This window comes from Platalea leucorodia (genome assembly GCF_965183815.1).
Source record: "Platalea leucorodia genome assembly, chromosome: Z".
Taxonomy (NCBI): domain Eukaryota; kingdom Metazoa; phylum Chordata; class Aves; order Pelecaniformes; family Threskiornithidae; genus Platalea; species Platalea leucorodia.
In genome coordinates, this window is record NC_138858.1 from 24,681,398 (window position 1) to 24,698,548 (window position 17,151).

The 17,151-nt window shown below is 41.2% G+C and overlaps 1 protein-coding gene across 1 annotated transcript in view; it reads right to left on the reverse strand.

Annotated features, from left to right (window-relative positions):
• Positions 1–4,880: 4,880 nt before the first annotated feature.
• Positions 4,881–17,151, reverse strand: part of LOC309602090 (interleukin-6 receptor subunit beta-like) — a gene marked incomplete at its 3' end in the record, with an annotated part of 34,191 nt that continues 21,920 nt past the window's right edge. Inside the window, exons 13-16 of the mRNA XM_082335395.1 lie at positions 15,910–16,053; positions 13,524–13,620; positions 10,793–10,862; positions 4,881–5,360 (exon numbers count right to left, since the gene is read on the reverse strand). Of these exons, the coding sequence (XP_082191521.1) occupies positions 4,881–5,360; positions 10,793–10,862; positions 13,524–13,620; positions 15,910–16,053 (791 nt within the window). The remainder of the gene's footprint in view (positions 5,361–10,792; positions 10,863–13,523; positions 13,621–15,909; positions 16,054–17,151) is intronic.

The window sequence follows — 17,151 nt, forward strand, 5'->3', positions numbered from 1 at the left end:
GGCCACGTTCATTTCAAGATAGATGTAACCCACCAAAGCCATCCAGATAGTGAACACACAACAAACATGTCATACCACATGTCATACCAAAAGGGAATTACTGAGCTTTACGGATCCTAATTCTGGTGATACCCAGTAACCATACATTTGAAATGAATGCCAGAATGGTTATTTAATTGCAACTCATAAGAAAGGTGATGGTTGCTGATAGCTGAGTACTTTGGCTTGAACCACTACTAGCAAAGTTCAAAATAGCATGTCTACTACTCTCCAGCCTGCCTAGACTCCAATGTCTCCAGTAAGGACCTGAACCTGTTTCATCACAAGTTCCCTGGCAGTGCTGGCTGTTCCTGAGCCTATCATTCCTCAGGATTTTCCTTTGTCCTGCCTGTGTCCACCACTTCAACAAATCCAGATTACTTCCTTGCTTAGCTTGTTTCTGTAAAGTTTCTGCCCTGGCCCAGGGAAGGTTTTGTGTGAGGAAGTTAGAGCACAAGTCTTAGGAGGAACGGTTGAGGGACCTGGGGTTGTTTAGCCGGGAGAAGAGAAAGCTGAGGGGAGACCTTATCACTCTCTACAACTACCTGAAAGGAGGTTGTAGCGAGGTGGGGGTCAGTCTCTTCTCCCAAGTAACAAGCGATAGGACAAGAGGAAACAGCCTCAAGCTGCGCCAGGGCAGATTTAGATTGGATTTTAGGAAAAATTTCTTCACCAAAAGGGTAGTCAGGCACTGGACCAGGCTGCCCAGGGAAGCGGTGGAGTCCCCATCCCTGGAGGTATTAGAAAGACGTGTAGATGTGGTGCTTAAGGACATGGTTTAGTAGCGGACTTGGCAGTATTAGGTTAATGGTTGGACTCAGTGATCTTAAAGGTCTTTTCCAACCTTAACAATTCTATGATTCTATTCTATGAAGAGCTGAAGGGGTCTCTGAGGATGGGCGATGTGAATGATTGTTTCTAGCATGGCAGGTTGTTTTCAGTTTTATTAATCAAACTGGTGCGTCCGCTGCAGAAATAAAATGGATATGGGGATAAGATTATTCCCCTCCATTGGCATGGAGTGATTTGTCTTAGCAGCAGTCTTCTGTAAACAGTACTCAGAATTGACTGATGTAAACTGTCCTCAGTTTTATTAGCCACGTTCATACAGATCCCATCAATGCAGTACCAGGGCACAGTTAACATCATTCAGGCAGTAGACACACAGTGCCATCGAGAGAGAGAAAAAGGCAAACCAACAGTCTGTGACACAGAGTCAAGAGCTCTGAGACAAGTATCTTCTGTAAGTAGAGGACTTTAATGAAGTGCTTCATTATTTTACAATTTGTGTAGCAGTAACTAGGGTTAACTCAGATTGACAGGATGCCCCTGTGTTCTCTGCTTTCAGGAGGTCTCTGCTCAAGTGCAGATGCCATTGTGCCATAAAGGTGGCTTTTGAGGTTGCCAGAGTACCCCAAAGGCTTAGGGTTTTAGGGGATTTGTAGATATGCTGTAGTTATTATTATTCTATTTAGCAGATAATACAGAGTGAAAAAAAAAAACTCTGGAATATTGTGGTTGCTGCATCTCCTCCCCCAGGCTGTGTAGCTGTTTATCTTGACTCTGAAACACTGTGATAATTTTCAGCACTCTCTAGCTACTGTACTGTAGTCTGACCTTAAGTGTAAAAAAAAAAAACAAAAAAAACCCCAAACAAAACCCAACAAAATCCCTGTGTCCATATTACATTAAAGTATGCAAGAAAAAACATCTACTCTGGATAGCAGAAAAAATAGATATGTACTAACTTTGCTTTGTGCATGTTTTTAGAGGCCATATTAGAGACTGAATATTACATTCCTTTCTCTGTAAATATAAAATGCTAAAACACTGTAACCGTGCAGTGTAATACTCTATGCTGTAAATCACTATACTTATGTGCCTCCAGGCCTACGGTTAAGTGTCTAAGCTTTTACAATGTCTAAATTCTCACTAATGCTAACAGTGGTCATCTAGAGTTATGATGACTGGGAAAAGAAAAGAAAAAAAATATTAAAAAATGCCTTGGCTTTTATGGTCCTGAGCCTTCATATTTGCAATTTCACTCTTAACATAACACATATCAAAGCTAATAATACTGAAGCTAAGAACACTTCTGAAACCACTTGAACAGTACTATAGCACATGAAATGAAATATCTTACACATTTATTAGTAGAGGTAGGCTTCTGCAGTCATTATACTGTCATTAACTTCTGTATATGCACGCACCTTTTTAAACCGCCAGAAGAGGTCAGGCAATTGGACTAGATGATCATTGTAGGTCCCTTCCAGCTGAACTAAATATCCCCATAAAAGAACCAATTAAAAAAACAAAAACAAAAAACAATACGAAAAACTAGTTGCCCCTAATCTGAAGACCTGAGCACTATGTGTCTCCTAGTCCTGCATCCCTGAGTAGGTACATTATTCCATCAAAGCCTCCTTTTTGTCTGGATGAAGCTGTTTAGCAAGTGTACTCTTCTATTTCTGTCCACATAAATGTTTCTTTCTTTGCTCTCAAAGGATACATCATGATGGGATGAGTTCTTAATTTATAACTAATCTCCATACCAAGATTTTTCATGTAGCTCTTATTCTCCAAAATGTACGATCTACAGTCATTATACAAATATTGAGTGTGGTATTGCTCTAATGAGATCAATTAAGAATTACATATACTATGAGCTTTATAACAAAGTGGAATACATCCATCCCTTCTATTTAAGGTAAATAGGTCCATGAGTACCTCTAGGGAAATTCTCCTGGACTGATTGATAAATTGATTTTCTTTAGCAAGATGTCAGGCACTGGTTAATATCATGGCTACAATACTTACTGGGTCAAAAGCCCAAACTGTCTTTTGAGTTTCATGTATGAAGGCTGCTTCATATACTGAAACTGCTCACAAGCCATTGGTTTGATTCTACTTGTTTACTTTATATGTAACATAATAATATATACTGGTTTGGTAGGTGCAGAGTAAGGAAAAATTAATTTGATGTTTACAGGGGTAAGTTATTGAAGCTACCAACTGTATCAGGAAAATAAGTCACTCTGACCAGAAATGAAAGAAATATTATAGGTAAGGAGCATGGATATTTCTTATATTTGGGAAATGGACAAATTAGGCTGTGTTCACATGAACACTTGATAATGATTGTATATCATTTGAGGACTTCATTGTCCATAACAGCTTTTCGTTTCAGCCCCTCTACTAGATATTGCAAGTAGCAACAGCTCCGCTAATAGCAGGATCATTTATGTTCTCCTAAATTCAAATTAGGCAAAAAGTCATCTGATTGAAGTTAAAAAAATAAAGAAAGAGAATTAAAAGACTGCTCAAACCTTTGAGGTCATCTGGAGAGTGCTCCTGTTACCTCTTCTTTCAATGAGCAGAGGTAACAAGCAAGGGTGAGTGGTAACAGGTACATTGCTTTATGGCAAAACAATGCATTTGAAGTGCTAAGAAGAAACAATGTGTAACCCACAGTGAAATACAGGTTGGTTCCTGCCAGTCCTAACAGACATAGATATAAATAGAGAGAGAGTGAATATAAATAAGGAAAGTGAATAACACAGGTTTTGTTATGGGGCCTCACTAAATCAGTCAAGTGGGGGGCAGATATGCAATTTCTTTGAGATTTTGTAAGCACGGCTATTTTATAACTCAGACTGCCTAATATGCATGGGAATATTTGTGTGAATGTGAATCGTCCCTCACTTTTAATGAGAGAATTTTAAAAGATGTCCATCTAAGGAGCCTCCAGTGCTTATGGTACAGTTGATCAATTTCTTTCTTCACAAAATAATTTTAATAAAATGCTCTGTAAACTAGAGACAACAACAATAAACTAGGTCTTCTACAATAAGGGCAAACCATTAATGCCTACAGAGTTCATGGGCAAGAAGCTGTTGTAAACTGGAAAACCAGTTCAGACTCCTTGCATCATGGAGATACATCATGAAGTCACATAGAAAGCATGTTAAAGAAGACCGTTTTATCCCCAATATACCAATGACTCCTCCTCTATGCAAGCTTTGGAGGGATGACTAACTGAACTATCTATTGAGCTCTTGAAGTCTGTTCAACAGATATCGTCATTGCATGCAGTGTGAAATCATATCTGCAACTACCTCTCACAACAGAACATGAATGGACTGCTATGTCTGTGTAGATAAATATAGGAAGAAATAGCCTTAATTTAATGCAAGTAAAAACTCCAGTACTAATAATGATACTTACTATCATCTTCATTTACACAGCACTATTCATCTACGATGAATCAAGGTGTAAAGATCCAAGATGTAAAGCTTGACGTAGACAAATAGTGCTTTACACAGATGGCTAAGCATCATTTTCTGATCCTAAATTCAAGGCTTTTCACTTTTCTGTTTGGCCAGCTTTGACCAGCTGGCTTCTTTGGAGTGGTAGACTCTTTTGCTGGAATTTTTACTGAAGAACTTACCAGATCTGAAAATCAGGTCTTAGACTGGTTGCAGTGATTAGGTGCTAGATCTAGTTCTGATAACTAGAACAACATTGGGCTTAGAGCAGAAGCCTTCAAATGGGATCCTGAGTGCCCTGGGACTAAGCACCTAGCAAAAGTTACCTTACCAGAAGGTTTTTCATACAGTTCCCTGAAAGTTTTGCCTGTGTGAAGACAGTAGGACTTTCCACAGAATGACTGTGGTGAAATAGCTAACCTAATTATATAATCAATCTATTTCATCAAGAAAGCTTATTGAAGTAGAGACTAACTATTGTCACAAGCTCACTCTCCTGTGTGGTCCTAATGGCTTCATTCAAGCATCAGAGGTTTTGGAACTTAGTTTTATGGTATGGAAAATTATGAAGATGTTTCAGTGTGAGTTGACTTGTCCCGTCAAAGTTGGTCCAGATGGCAAAAATACTACCTGGCTTTGTTTGAGGTAGTCTTGAGGAGCAAACAAAACCTTATGCTCAGTTTGTGCTGGCTTATTACTTAGTTCCATTTCCAGATGAGGACGAGCAGCTCTTGCAGGCAGCTTCACTGTCAGACTCATCAGGGCTTTCTGGCTGAACTCCATGCTGGTGTAGTCACTCAGGAGTGGTACCGTAATGGAAATGATTCCTTCTTCTTCACTTGTAACTGCTTCTTCAGCGATTTCGTCATGCCTTAGGCTTATGTCTGTGTTATTGCTAGGTCCTTCTGACTGGCAAGTGTCACACTTGCTGTCTTCTCCGCCATCTGTAAAGACGTCTAGCTTCAAAGGAGCCTTTGACTCGTGCTCTATGACATAGAGGCTGGTGATATCATTGTCTGACAGGGCCTGAAGCAGTGACCTTGAAACAGGTTTAGTCTGCAAGACAAAGCAAGGAGAAAGAATAATTTTAGTATCATACTTTTGCAAAGTGCAATTGCAATTTACTGAAATAAATAACAAAATAATAAAGCTAGGAGACGGGCAGCCTGGTCTTGCCTATATAATATGCTAACTAATCAATTTTATTTCATCTTCGTTGGTTTTAGAAACATGAATGAAAATATTTCCCTAATTCAGAGGCCTACCTTTTCCTCTCCCATAGTATTTAAGCAAAGTTTTTCTTGCTTTTATGTGTGCTTGGGACAAAATGTAGTGGTGATAAAATGTAGGCTTCACTATGTGCTGTTCTGAGACCCACAGCTTTCAAAAAGTTTAACGAATGTGTTACTATAAAGAGACAGCATCTTGAACTGAACAGCAGCCAAACAAGCTTTTGCTGTCAGCTGCTGCAAGCAGTTTGTTATTCAACTTAATGCCATGTTATGATCTAATATACCTTGGGTTACAAGTTTTTGGAAATTCTGGATGATTAAATAGAGAACAGTTTCTAACACCAAGCATCCTTCTTTTCCACTTAGATTGTTCTGCTGGGTTTGCCCACTTTTGCCATAATATTTTTTAAAATTATGGCCAGGCTGGTATGTTCTCTGGTATAACTACTAGCTCCCCCCCCTCCTTTTTTTTTTCCCTCCTCAGTTGCTCTAAATTCGTTTAAACTCTTATGGTTCTTTTGCAAGAAATAAATAAGCGTGCATTGTTTTTTATTTTCTTTCTTCTTACAATTTGTGTTCTGACTTGGAAATGAGTATGCTGTTCTTTGAAATCTCAGCAATCCCGCATAAAATATCACTATTTTTCTCTTGTAATGGAATGAGTAGACACCTCTGCATGGTCCGCTTTTGCCTTGTTTTGAATAACGATCTGTGTGATATGTACCTCCATTATCACATTTATTATGAACAGCAGCCCGAACTCTACACCTACCAAATCTAAAATAAGCTCTCTATGAGCTTCTGTCTGAAAGAGGCACTAACAGGTGAAGAAGCAGCAGCATCTTTGAAAAATCTTGTCTAAACGTGAAGAACAGGACACTGATGGGGTGGCTAGCTGGCCATGTTAGTCTCCATTCTCCTGACCTCTCTGTGCTGACTGAATTGAGAGTGTCTCCAGTTCCTCCTGGCCAAGGCCAATAGTATCCTGGCTTGTATCAGAAATAGTGTGGCCAGCAGGACTAGGGAAGGGATTGTCGCCCTGTACTTGGCACTGGTGAGGCTGCACCTCGAATACTGTGTTCAGTTTTGGGCCCCTCACTACAAGAAGGACATTGAGGTGCTGGAGCGTGTCCAGAGAAGGGCAACGAAACTGGTGAAGGGTCTGGAGCACAAGTCTTGCGAGGAGCGGCTGAGGGATCTGGGGTTGTTTAGCCTGGAGAAGAGGAGGCTGAGGGGCAACCTTATCACTCTCTACAGCTACCTGAAAGGAGGCTGTAGTGAGGTGGGGGTCAGTCTCTTCTCCCTAGTAACAAGTGATAGGACGAGAGGAAATGGGCTCAAGCTGTGCCAGAGGAGGTTTAGATTGGATATTAGGAAAAATTTCTTCACTGAAAGAGTAGTCAGGCATTGGACCAGGCTGCCCAGGGAAGTGGTGGAGTCCCCATCCCTGGAGGTATTTAAAAGATGGGTAGATGTGGTGCTTAGGGACATGGTTTAGTAGCGGACTTGGCAGTATTAGGTTAATGGTTGGACTCAATGATCTTAAAGGTCTTTTCCAACCTAAATGATTCCATGACTCTATCTGTTATTTCTGTTTCTGCCATGTTATCAACACTATGGTATTTCTCTACCAGACTTGGCTAATACAGGCTTCATTTCCTTTTGTAGTTGCTTTGCCTCTGCAGGAACACTTAAATGCATTTTAAACAGGTATATTTTGCTTTTAAAGTATTTATGTCGAAGTGGCACTCTGGTTCATAAAGCCTTTTTGTCTTTCCTATAACATGCAGCCTCAATGTATTTCACCTGCACTTCTTCACAATGGGAAATTATTCTTTGAACCTGTTAGGTTATTTTGGCTGGTAGTTCTCACTCCTTCTTTGCTGAACTTCTATCCTGCAATTCAACTCCACCTAAGCTTATTATTACATCAAAACACGTTCAGGTCTTGCGCTTTCTTTAAGGCAGAAATTACCCAAATGCTGAATATACTAGATTCTTTTTTTGCCTTTGAGAATCATAGAATAGAATCATAGAATTGTTTAGGTTGGAAAAGACCTTTAAGATCATCAAGTCCAACCATTAACCTTAACGCTGTCAAGTCCACCACTAAACCATGTCCCTAAGCACCACGTCTATCCATCCTTTAAACACGTCCAGGGATGGGGACTCAACCACTTCCCCAGGCAGCCTGGTCCAATGCCTGACCACCCTCTCAGTGAAGTTATTTTTCATAATATCCAACCTAAATCTGCCCTGGCACAACTTGAGTCCACTTCCTCTAGTCCTTTGGACACGCTCCAGCACCTCAATGTCCTTCTTGGAGTGAGGGGCCCAAAACTGAACACAGTATCTGAGGTGCGGCCTCACCAATGCCGAGTACAGGGGCACCATCATCTCCCTGGTCCTGCTGGCCACACTATTTCTAATGCAAGCCAGGATGCTATTGGCCTTCTTGGCCACCTAGGCACACTGCTGCCTCATATTCAGCTAGCTGTTGATCAACACCCCCAGGTCCTTTTCCTCTGGGCAGCTCTCCAGCCACTCCTTCCCAAGCCTGTAGCATTGCATGGGGTTGTTGTGACCCAAGTGCAGGACCCGGCACTGAGCCTTGTTGAACCTCATACAGTTGGCCTCAGCCCAATGATCCAGCCTGTCCAGGTCCCTCTGTAGAGCCTTCCTTCTCTCCAGCAGATCAACACTCCCAACCAACTTGGTGTTGTCTGCAGACTTACTGAGGGTGCACTCGATCCCCTCATCCAGATCGTTGATAAAGATATTAAACGGAGCTGGCCCCAACACTGAGCCCTGGGGAACACCACTCGTGACCAGCTGCCAACTGGATTTGACTCCATTCACCACAACCCTTTGGGCCCAGCCATCCAGCCAGTTTTTTACCCAGCGAAGAGCACACCCGTCCAAGCCATGAGCAGCCAGTTTATCCAGGAGAATGCTGTGGGAAACCTTGTCAAAGTCGTTACTAAAGTCCACCTAGACAACATCCACAGCCTTTCCCTCATCCACTAAGTGGGCCACCTTGTCATGGAAGGAGATCAGGTTAGTCAAGCAGGACCTGCCTTTCATAAACCCATGCTGACTGGGCCTGATCCCCCGGTTGTCCCGCAAGTGCCGTGTGATGGCACTCAGGATGATCTACTCCATAACCTTCCCTGGCATATCCTCCTTCCAGCCTTTCTTGTAGATGTGCGTTACATTTACCAACCTCAACTCAACTGGGACCTCCCCACTTAGCCAGGATTGCAGACAGATGATGGAAAGTGGCTTGGTGAGCACCTCCGCCAGCTCCCTCAGTACCCCTGGGTGGATCCCATCTGGCCCCATAGACTTGTGTGTTTCTGTGTGCTGTAGCAGGTCACTAACCATTTCCCCTTGGATTATGGGGGCTTCCTTCTGCTCCCTGCCCCTCTCTTCCAGCTCAGGGGGCTGGGTACCCCAAGAACAACTGGTCTTACTATGAAAGACTGAGGCAAAGGTGGCATGAAGTACCTCAGCCTTTTCCTCATGCCATGTCACTGGGGTTCCCCCCGCATCCAATAAATAATGGAGATTCTCCTTAGCTCTCCTTTTGTTGCCAATGTATTTGTAGAAACATTTTTTGTTATCTTTTACAGCAGTAGCTTGTTTAAGTTCCAGTTGGGGTTTGGCCCTTCTAATCCTGCATAACCTCACGACATCCTTGTAGTCCTCCTGAGTTGCCTGCCCCTTCTTCCAAAAGTCTCACTTCAAACAAGTATTGAATGTGCAGATCTCCCACCTTCTAAATGCATAGTGGAGAAGAAGCAAGAGGATTAGGTGGAGTTACTTTTACTGGACTGGTCAGTGAGGGACATCTGAATCCCAGCACTGAGAACTGGAAGTTGCCTGGTGCTTGTAAGCAGATCAATTTCTTTAACTGAACAAAACAGTGAAACCCCAATCTTCTAACAGCATCACTTTTGAAACTCTGACTTTGTACAGCTGTACATTTGTACATCTGATCCTCCTTTGTTCAGCATTATCTGGATTTGGCAAAATGACTACCTGATACTACCTCTGAGCTCACCACTTCTTTGTCTACATTTAGCTGGAAGAAAGGAGTAAAGCAAGCAAGGAATTCCTCATCTGAAATATGAAAGTTCATACTTGCTCTGTTGAAGGAAGCAATGCTGATGTTCAGCAAAACCTTTGATGACCAGCAGCCTGTCAGGGTCTTCTGAAATTTCATTGCTGATGATTTCATTCTGTGTCCTAGATTTGGACAGTGTCTGGCTTGTAAATACCTTCCAGCTTCTGCCTGATCTTTGACTAAATAGCTAGAAGTCTGCTTTGTTAAAGCTCACAAGTTGGCTTGAGAAACTATATGTATGAGTGCCAAATTAAGTTCAGGTCTGCCAGAAAAATCAGAGATTTAAAAAGGAAAGCACTACAAGTTCCTGCTCCAAAAACATAATGGCTAGCAGTCTGAGACTTGGGAGGTCTGAAGTGTCCTAAAGGAAGGACTTTTAGTATCAGGTGTCAGCAAAACTGAAGCTGAAACTTTTTTAAAAGGGGGGAGGAAGGAAAAGAAGATGCAAATAAGTCCACTAATAGCCAAAAATTAATAAAATGGTGCCCAGCAGCTGATTTCCAGGTGCTTCTTCAGTCCTGAAATTCTGATATCCTTGCCAAAGCATATGGGAAAGCTGTGGGCAAGATTTGAACATGCTGCTGAACTTTGGTGCCTGTTGACTAGTAGGTGCTCCTCAGCCAGCTGCCAGGTGACCAGCTAGAGCCCCTGGATTGCTCTGAAGGCAGGTAGAGACTGAGGGGTAAGGAGCAGATTTCAGAAAACACCATATACATGGCCTCCGTTGTGAGACTTCTGTGGAATTAGGTCATGATGCATTACTTTGTATTTTGAGTAACTTGTACTTAATAATCAGTTCCAGTTGGGGAAAACTGACTGGATATAAAATCTGAATTTCTCTCTTTAGACTCCATCTCCCCCCATTCAACTTTGCTTTGTTCTTTTAACAACCATACCTTTAAGTGCGCTCTATAACGTTCTCCAAAAAGCCTGAGAAGCTTTATTAATTTAAAAAGTGTGTACAGCTTCTGCCTAAACAGCAACCCTCTCCCATTCTGTATTTCTAACATACCCTAGCTTCCCAACTGTTGGTAGTAGACATTTACTAGTGAAAAGACTAATAATTGGCATTACTGATTAATCAGTAGATAAGATCTCCCTTGTGTATTTTTTCACACCATCAGAGGAGTACTTGCCATATCTTGGAGTGCACTGCTGTTTCTTGGACTTGGCACACTGGGCCAGAATGATATTTTCAGCCTGTAAAGAAATAGTCTAAATTTATTGTCTGTTAAATGACTGACCTTTCCTATGCATTTAAATTAACTATCATTTATACATAACATTTTATTGGTATTTTCATGACCATCAGAACAAGACATTCTACAATGACTACTAAGCACAATGCCAATTGAAAACTGAAGACCAAGCTTGACAGTCTACACTGAAATGCTGAGTTAGTGATTATCGGCATCTTTGTTTAAGGACTAAGGAACCGTGACAAGAGCTTGTAATATTGTCTCTTTTTATACTCTCATTGTATATTCCTAATTCACTATGATTTCCACAAAACCTCCATCTTCCTTGAGGACTCTTGGACATATAGGAGGAAGTTTGGTTGAGTAAGTATTTGCTCCTGGACTTCTACTTGGAAGTTTACTTCCCTTAAACAAAGAGCAAGCTATTGCTGTTTTTAGCCGCTGTGCAGTGACATCGGTGGCCTGGAAGAGGCTCTCCCTGGGACCTGCAGACCAGAACAGGGGGGACAACACAGCTCCTGCTCTTTCCTGATTGTTTTGAGTTTGGCTCTTTCTGGGAGCTATTACATACAGTATCTCACTGTTTCACCTGACACGAATCTAAACACACCTTTACTAAAAAGTCACACCAGCTGTAGAGGACAGGGTTCGTAGGTAGAGCTGAGTTTGCCAACTGAGCTGTTTGAATGGGTTTCAGCTGGCTGCTTGTCCACAGACCTCTCATCACAGCCCTTTTTTTTCCAAGCTGATTCCTTGCACCCAGGGACCCAGAAACAACAAAACTGGTAACAAGCTGCTATGCTCTCCAGCCTCCCTGAGCCACCCCCTCCATGGGCACCACCTCAGGCATTGTCCTCTCTGGCCCTTCCTGAGAGGACAGGCTGTAATGGTGGCCTGATCGTCACTCCCACCACCCTGGGATGCTGGTGCTGGCCCCAGGCTGGCAGAGGCCAGCTGTGATTTCCCTGCAGAGTTGGGGCAGTGGGATGGGAATTTCTAAAGGATTTTCTGCTGAGCTGACTGATTGCATTGACATCAGTCACCCCTGACTGCTCATCACTGGCTCCTGTGGGAGCAGAGAGAGATCGTCTCTCAGCATTTGTGGACTGATCACCTCCCTGTCAGCAGCTGCTCTCAGAGCACCCTGCTGTAAGCTTTGAGCAATGACTCACCTCCATAGGAGGAAAACTCAACACAGCTGTGAGAGACTGTGGGAGGTTATGTAGCCCATCACCCTGCCTTAGTGTTGGCTTTGGTATTGTCTGGTTTTCACATGAAATCTAGGCTTCATTAGTTGTAAATCTCTGTTTAGGTTGTGGTTTGAGGTGAAGTCTGAGGACATAGAGTTACTGGATCTCCTTGCTGATCCTGTGAAGATGGGTGTTTGGCTCACTGGTGAGTCCTGTTTTACAAATCAAGCAGGCAATTGAGATGAGGGGATCCTTGGGACCCTTCATCTCAGTTCCAGGTGTTCGATACTACTGCATATTTAATTGCTATTTCGTAGGGCTACACCAGGCTTCTGTGTGCTGTTTTTTGTTTTCTAAAAATTCTTTCCTAATGGGCTCAGACAATGAGGTATGATCTTATATTTAACACAATGAAGTTTGCCCTACGTCAAAATTTCTGCTTAGGTCTCAGAAGTTCTTGTCAAAAAGGTCAGATCAGATATGGAGCAACTTAAAGTATAATCTGAAAAGGAAAGTGTACAGGAGACTTTATGTGGGCTGCAGTCTGTTTCCCAATGGAAGGGCAGGAGTTTAGCGTGATGCACAAGCTAAAGCAAGCTATGTCATGCTGTATGGCTTTCAAGACATGGGTTGTACCATCTGTCTGTTCTGTCCTTTAGCCACTGTGCTTTCAGCTTCTGAGGCTGGTGCTTTGTAAAAAAGGAGAAAAAGGGAGGGCAGTGTTCTAGGACACAAGTAGCATGCATAGTAATATGAATGGTTGTATGCAATTAGATTTATCAGAAAAATAATATTAGAACCCATTATTATGCAAGCCATTTTTCTTTTAGTGGTAGTGTATGCCTTTAATATTTTACCTGAGATTAATTTGAGGGGTGTACTTTATTACTGCAGAGAACAATTTATCCTAAAATAAGAGGACCTCATCCATATCTTACAGGTACCCTTGTTATTCTCTCTGCTTCCTACTCATCCATCCATTACTCCTTCTCATTATGTGCTTATGTGCATAATCTATACAGTTAACATCCAAATGTGTTTGCAGGAAACTGCTTAGATGGCAACATCAACTTGTGTATGTTGCTGGAATCTATTTTTGTATTTCAGTAGAAGAGATACGATTATCAGTTGGGAATGAAAGAGCAAAATAACCAAATGCATGCTTTTTCCATATATATATAACCTATTTTCCACTGTGAGAAATGGTCCTTGCTCTTTTCTAGGGTGTTTGAGACAGAAGGTAGTCAGATAACTACCAAAAGCAAAAGATTATAGATTTTTTACCAACTATTTTAATCAGCTTATAGTGGCTTGTAATTGCTCTCACTGTGTAAATGAGTGGGTTGGCTTTTGTGTTGTGTGTGTTTTGAGTTGTGTTGCTTTTAATGACAAAAAAGGCCCAGGGCTATGAAACTTGGCGTTAAGCAAAACGGAAGTGCTGCTAACAACTTCAACCAATATTCCCTTCTTACCTTTTAAGCACCAGAGAACAAGAGAGAGGTGCAAAAACCAGAAAGAACATCATGATGAAGCAAAGGACAGTCACAAAAACTTCAAATTCTCCTTTATCTGATGGGAAATGGAGAGATTGAATCAGACTTATGGTATCAAGCATAGAAAGGCTATATTGCCTCCAAAAGAGAAAGATTTCAAACAGAAATCAAGTCAAACTTTACACGTATTCTGGGATTACTGTGAGTAAAATCTAGTTAAAACAAGACCTGGGATTTCTGGGGGGACTGAGGCTTTCAGGTTTGTATTTTTAAGGTATCTAGATATATGTGCTGAATTCTTAAATCCACCATCCAAAGATAAACACTTTATAATAAGAGAAGCTTTCCTACTCCCCATGCTATTATGTGAGCTCTAGCTTGTTTCATGGGTCAGGACCCTGGTGCAGGTCTGACTTTATAAGAAACTATTTGAGTGAAAGTGGCTTTTAATCTGTTTCAGGTTTTACTAGTAGGGTTCAGTTGGTATTTTTTTTTTTTTTGTGAGATCACACCTGGTCCTGACAACAATAATATAGTTTGTGTATTTGGTAGGTGCCATGCTTCACCTGTTAGGAACATTAAGACAATTTTATCTGCAGTCAGCCATTTGTCAACCCTTGCTGTGAACCTACACCTCCTGTCGCCTATGTTAATACCTGCTTGAGATGCTTCCCACCATCCCCTACCCCCTTGAAGGAAATAAAGTGCTTGAAGGGTTAATGAAGGGTGATAAAGTGCTCAGGCAGTGAGAGCACTTCTGCTAACACAGGAACCAAACCAGTCTGTGATGTGAAGAGTGGGCTGGGGTTGAGGTGTTCTTTAGATCGCTAAATCAATAGTTTCAAAACAGCACCAGGAAAGTGTGGTCAGTCCATGATTGTGTTGCTGATACAGAAAAACCATATTTGCAAAAAGGCTGCTTGCTTTATCTTTTCTTACCCACCCTCCAACAAAAATTTATTTTTTTAAAAAAACAAACAGCTATTTAATTTTGCTTTAAAAGGTATTTGAAAAACTGCAAATTGCTTTGTTTCTGACAAAGGTTTTTATGACAAAGAAACCTGAGGTTCTTCTAATGGATTAAGTAACCTGTGAAATATTGGGGGGGGGGGGGGGGGAATAGTAAATGTAATGTTTAAATTCAATGTAATTACTTGAATTTTTAAAATTTTGCATTAAATTAACTCTTCACTTTTGTTATTTTCCTGAAAAATTGAATCCTATCCAAATATATGTTCAGTAGGACGCATGGAATAAAGTCCTGCAGAAAAGCTCCAGTGGAGACACTTTAATTTCTTGTGTTGACAGGAGAAAGGATTTCAGTTGGGGGTAAGGAGGGACAGAAACACTGTTGATTTCAAGGAAGATTTTTAATTTATTTCCTTTTTCTTTCTGCTTCACGCTTTTGACTGTTCAGATGTTTGTGTTCATATGTCCTTCACTTAACACAAAAAAGCTGTAGTGGGGAGAAGCCATTTGCATACTTCTGTCTCTGAATTTCACAGGTTACTTTTCCTGTAGCTGATAACCACATCAGCCTGTTCTGTTGTTTTCTTTTTTTATTTAGAAACCTTCAATTGAGTGAAGCTGTGATCAAACCAGAAAATGGTCTGCTGCAGTGTTAGATTTAGTCTAAGGTGTTAAACACCTGATAAAGTGTTAAAAATGTTTGAGAGACCATGTTTAGCCAACTGTATATGATTATAATATATGAGACTTTATAAATGTAACTGTATTGATATTTTTAGCCTGTGCAGGCACCTTTGAAAAAAGCAAACTTTTGCCAGTGAACTATAGGATCTGTTACGTAAAATGTACTTAAATTATTAGAAGACAAAAGATACTTTGATTAGCTGTCACACACAATAGGAGCAATTGAATGAGACTTTGTTTTGTTTTCGTTTTTTTTCAACAGTTAATGGCTCAGGGGTCTAACTGGAAACCAGTTTGACATGATTGCTCAGGATTTTGCCAAGAGCAAAGACTACTGAACTTAACTAGTCACAGGCAGAATATTTAAACTGCTGAAATCTATGACAGGAATCAGCAATAAATAAAGATATGTGCATACAGCTAGCATAAAAAGGTCAGAAAATGTTTCAGAGATGAGGAACCCTAGCTAAGTCTTCCTGACATGTTAGGTAATGAAATACAGGCAGAGTTGTTCTGTGATGCATAGTTTACCTCTAAGAAAGGAACAATTTTGTGTCTTTACTACCAGTAACTAAGGATTGAATAAAAATCTTGTGCATGAGCACACTGTAACTCCTTGAAAAGCAGGAAAGGGTAGAGAATAATGCCATATGTAGTGCATAAAGCAAGGATTGACGCTGGATAACACAAATGCATAGATCTTCTACAGTACCGTATTTTGGAGTGCTGAAAGGTTGCGAAAGAGTTGGAGGTCCTTCACCAGCATTAGTGAATCCTGAAATCTGCACACGGTATGTGGTTTTTCCCTTCAGTTTGGTAAGATGATAACTTGTGGTAGAAGAATTGAGAGTAACAACTGAAATGCAAGAGGGGTTGGGGAAGGAGACAATTAGATGAACTCTGATGTCTGAGTCTGTATCAGTGTAGCTGACTGGGGAAAAGGCAAAATTTCTGTGCCCTAATCCACACCTGGAGGAAGCCACACTGCACAGATGTTCTTTGGATGGGTACAAGATTTCTCCAAAATACTTATGTAGATTTTAAATCCAGAGATAAAAAGCATGAGCTTTTAACACATGAAGGATATTTAGGGTTGTGAGTGCAGAAGGCTGCGTATACTGCATGACACGAAAATACACTGACCAGTGGTTTTCATGTTGGCTGTAATGGTTGACATAAAGACTAGACTTTATCACACGCTTCACCCTCACTACAGTAGTCAGTAGTTATTCACCTCGATTAATACCAGTGCTATTACTCATCATTCAGTACAGAAAAAAGGCTGTGCATTCTGCTTCACCTACTTTGTAGGCCTTTCAGCTCAACCTTTCTTTTCTGATGGTGCAGTGACTTTTCCCCTGGCCAGAATAATGCAACCAATGATGCTGTAGTACGCCTTTAACAGGGCAGAAATTACTTTTCAAGTGTGCCGCTGTGAATTTAAGATCTCCATAGAAGTGGAAATGGTGCTGTAGCCTTCCCCAAAATTCTCCAATAAAGTTATTCTTCCTGCCTAGAAAACATGGCAATTGGGTGTTGTGCCACTGCTGTATTGACTGATTACAGCAGGGGGGGGGGGGGGGGGGAAAAAATTAATTTCAGTCCTGGACACTCCCCTTCTGTCTTCTCTTGTGCTTTCTGATAGGTATTTGGGGTGGAATAGACCCCCCTGAAAATGGTGCCAAACCTTCTGCTAATGCTGTTTACTTGAAGCTTTTGTTACTCTTCATGGTTCTGTAAAGGCATAGGCCAACATAAATTATAGAACCCTTGCTCTTCTCTTGTTGAGTCTTAGATGCTATTTGTCTTTCATAGCATGTCTTTCATTTTATTTGAAAGTCAGTATGTGCACAGTTAATGTAGTATTATTTCTGGCAAGAAGACTTTCCACTGCAAAGCAGAAGAAAAATGTTTATCAGAAGAAGTATGGGGATTTTTTTTGAAAACTCAAGTG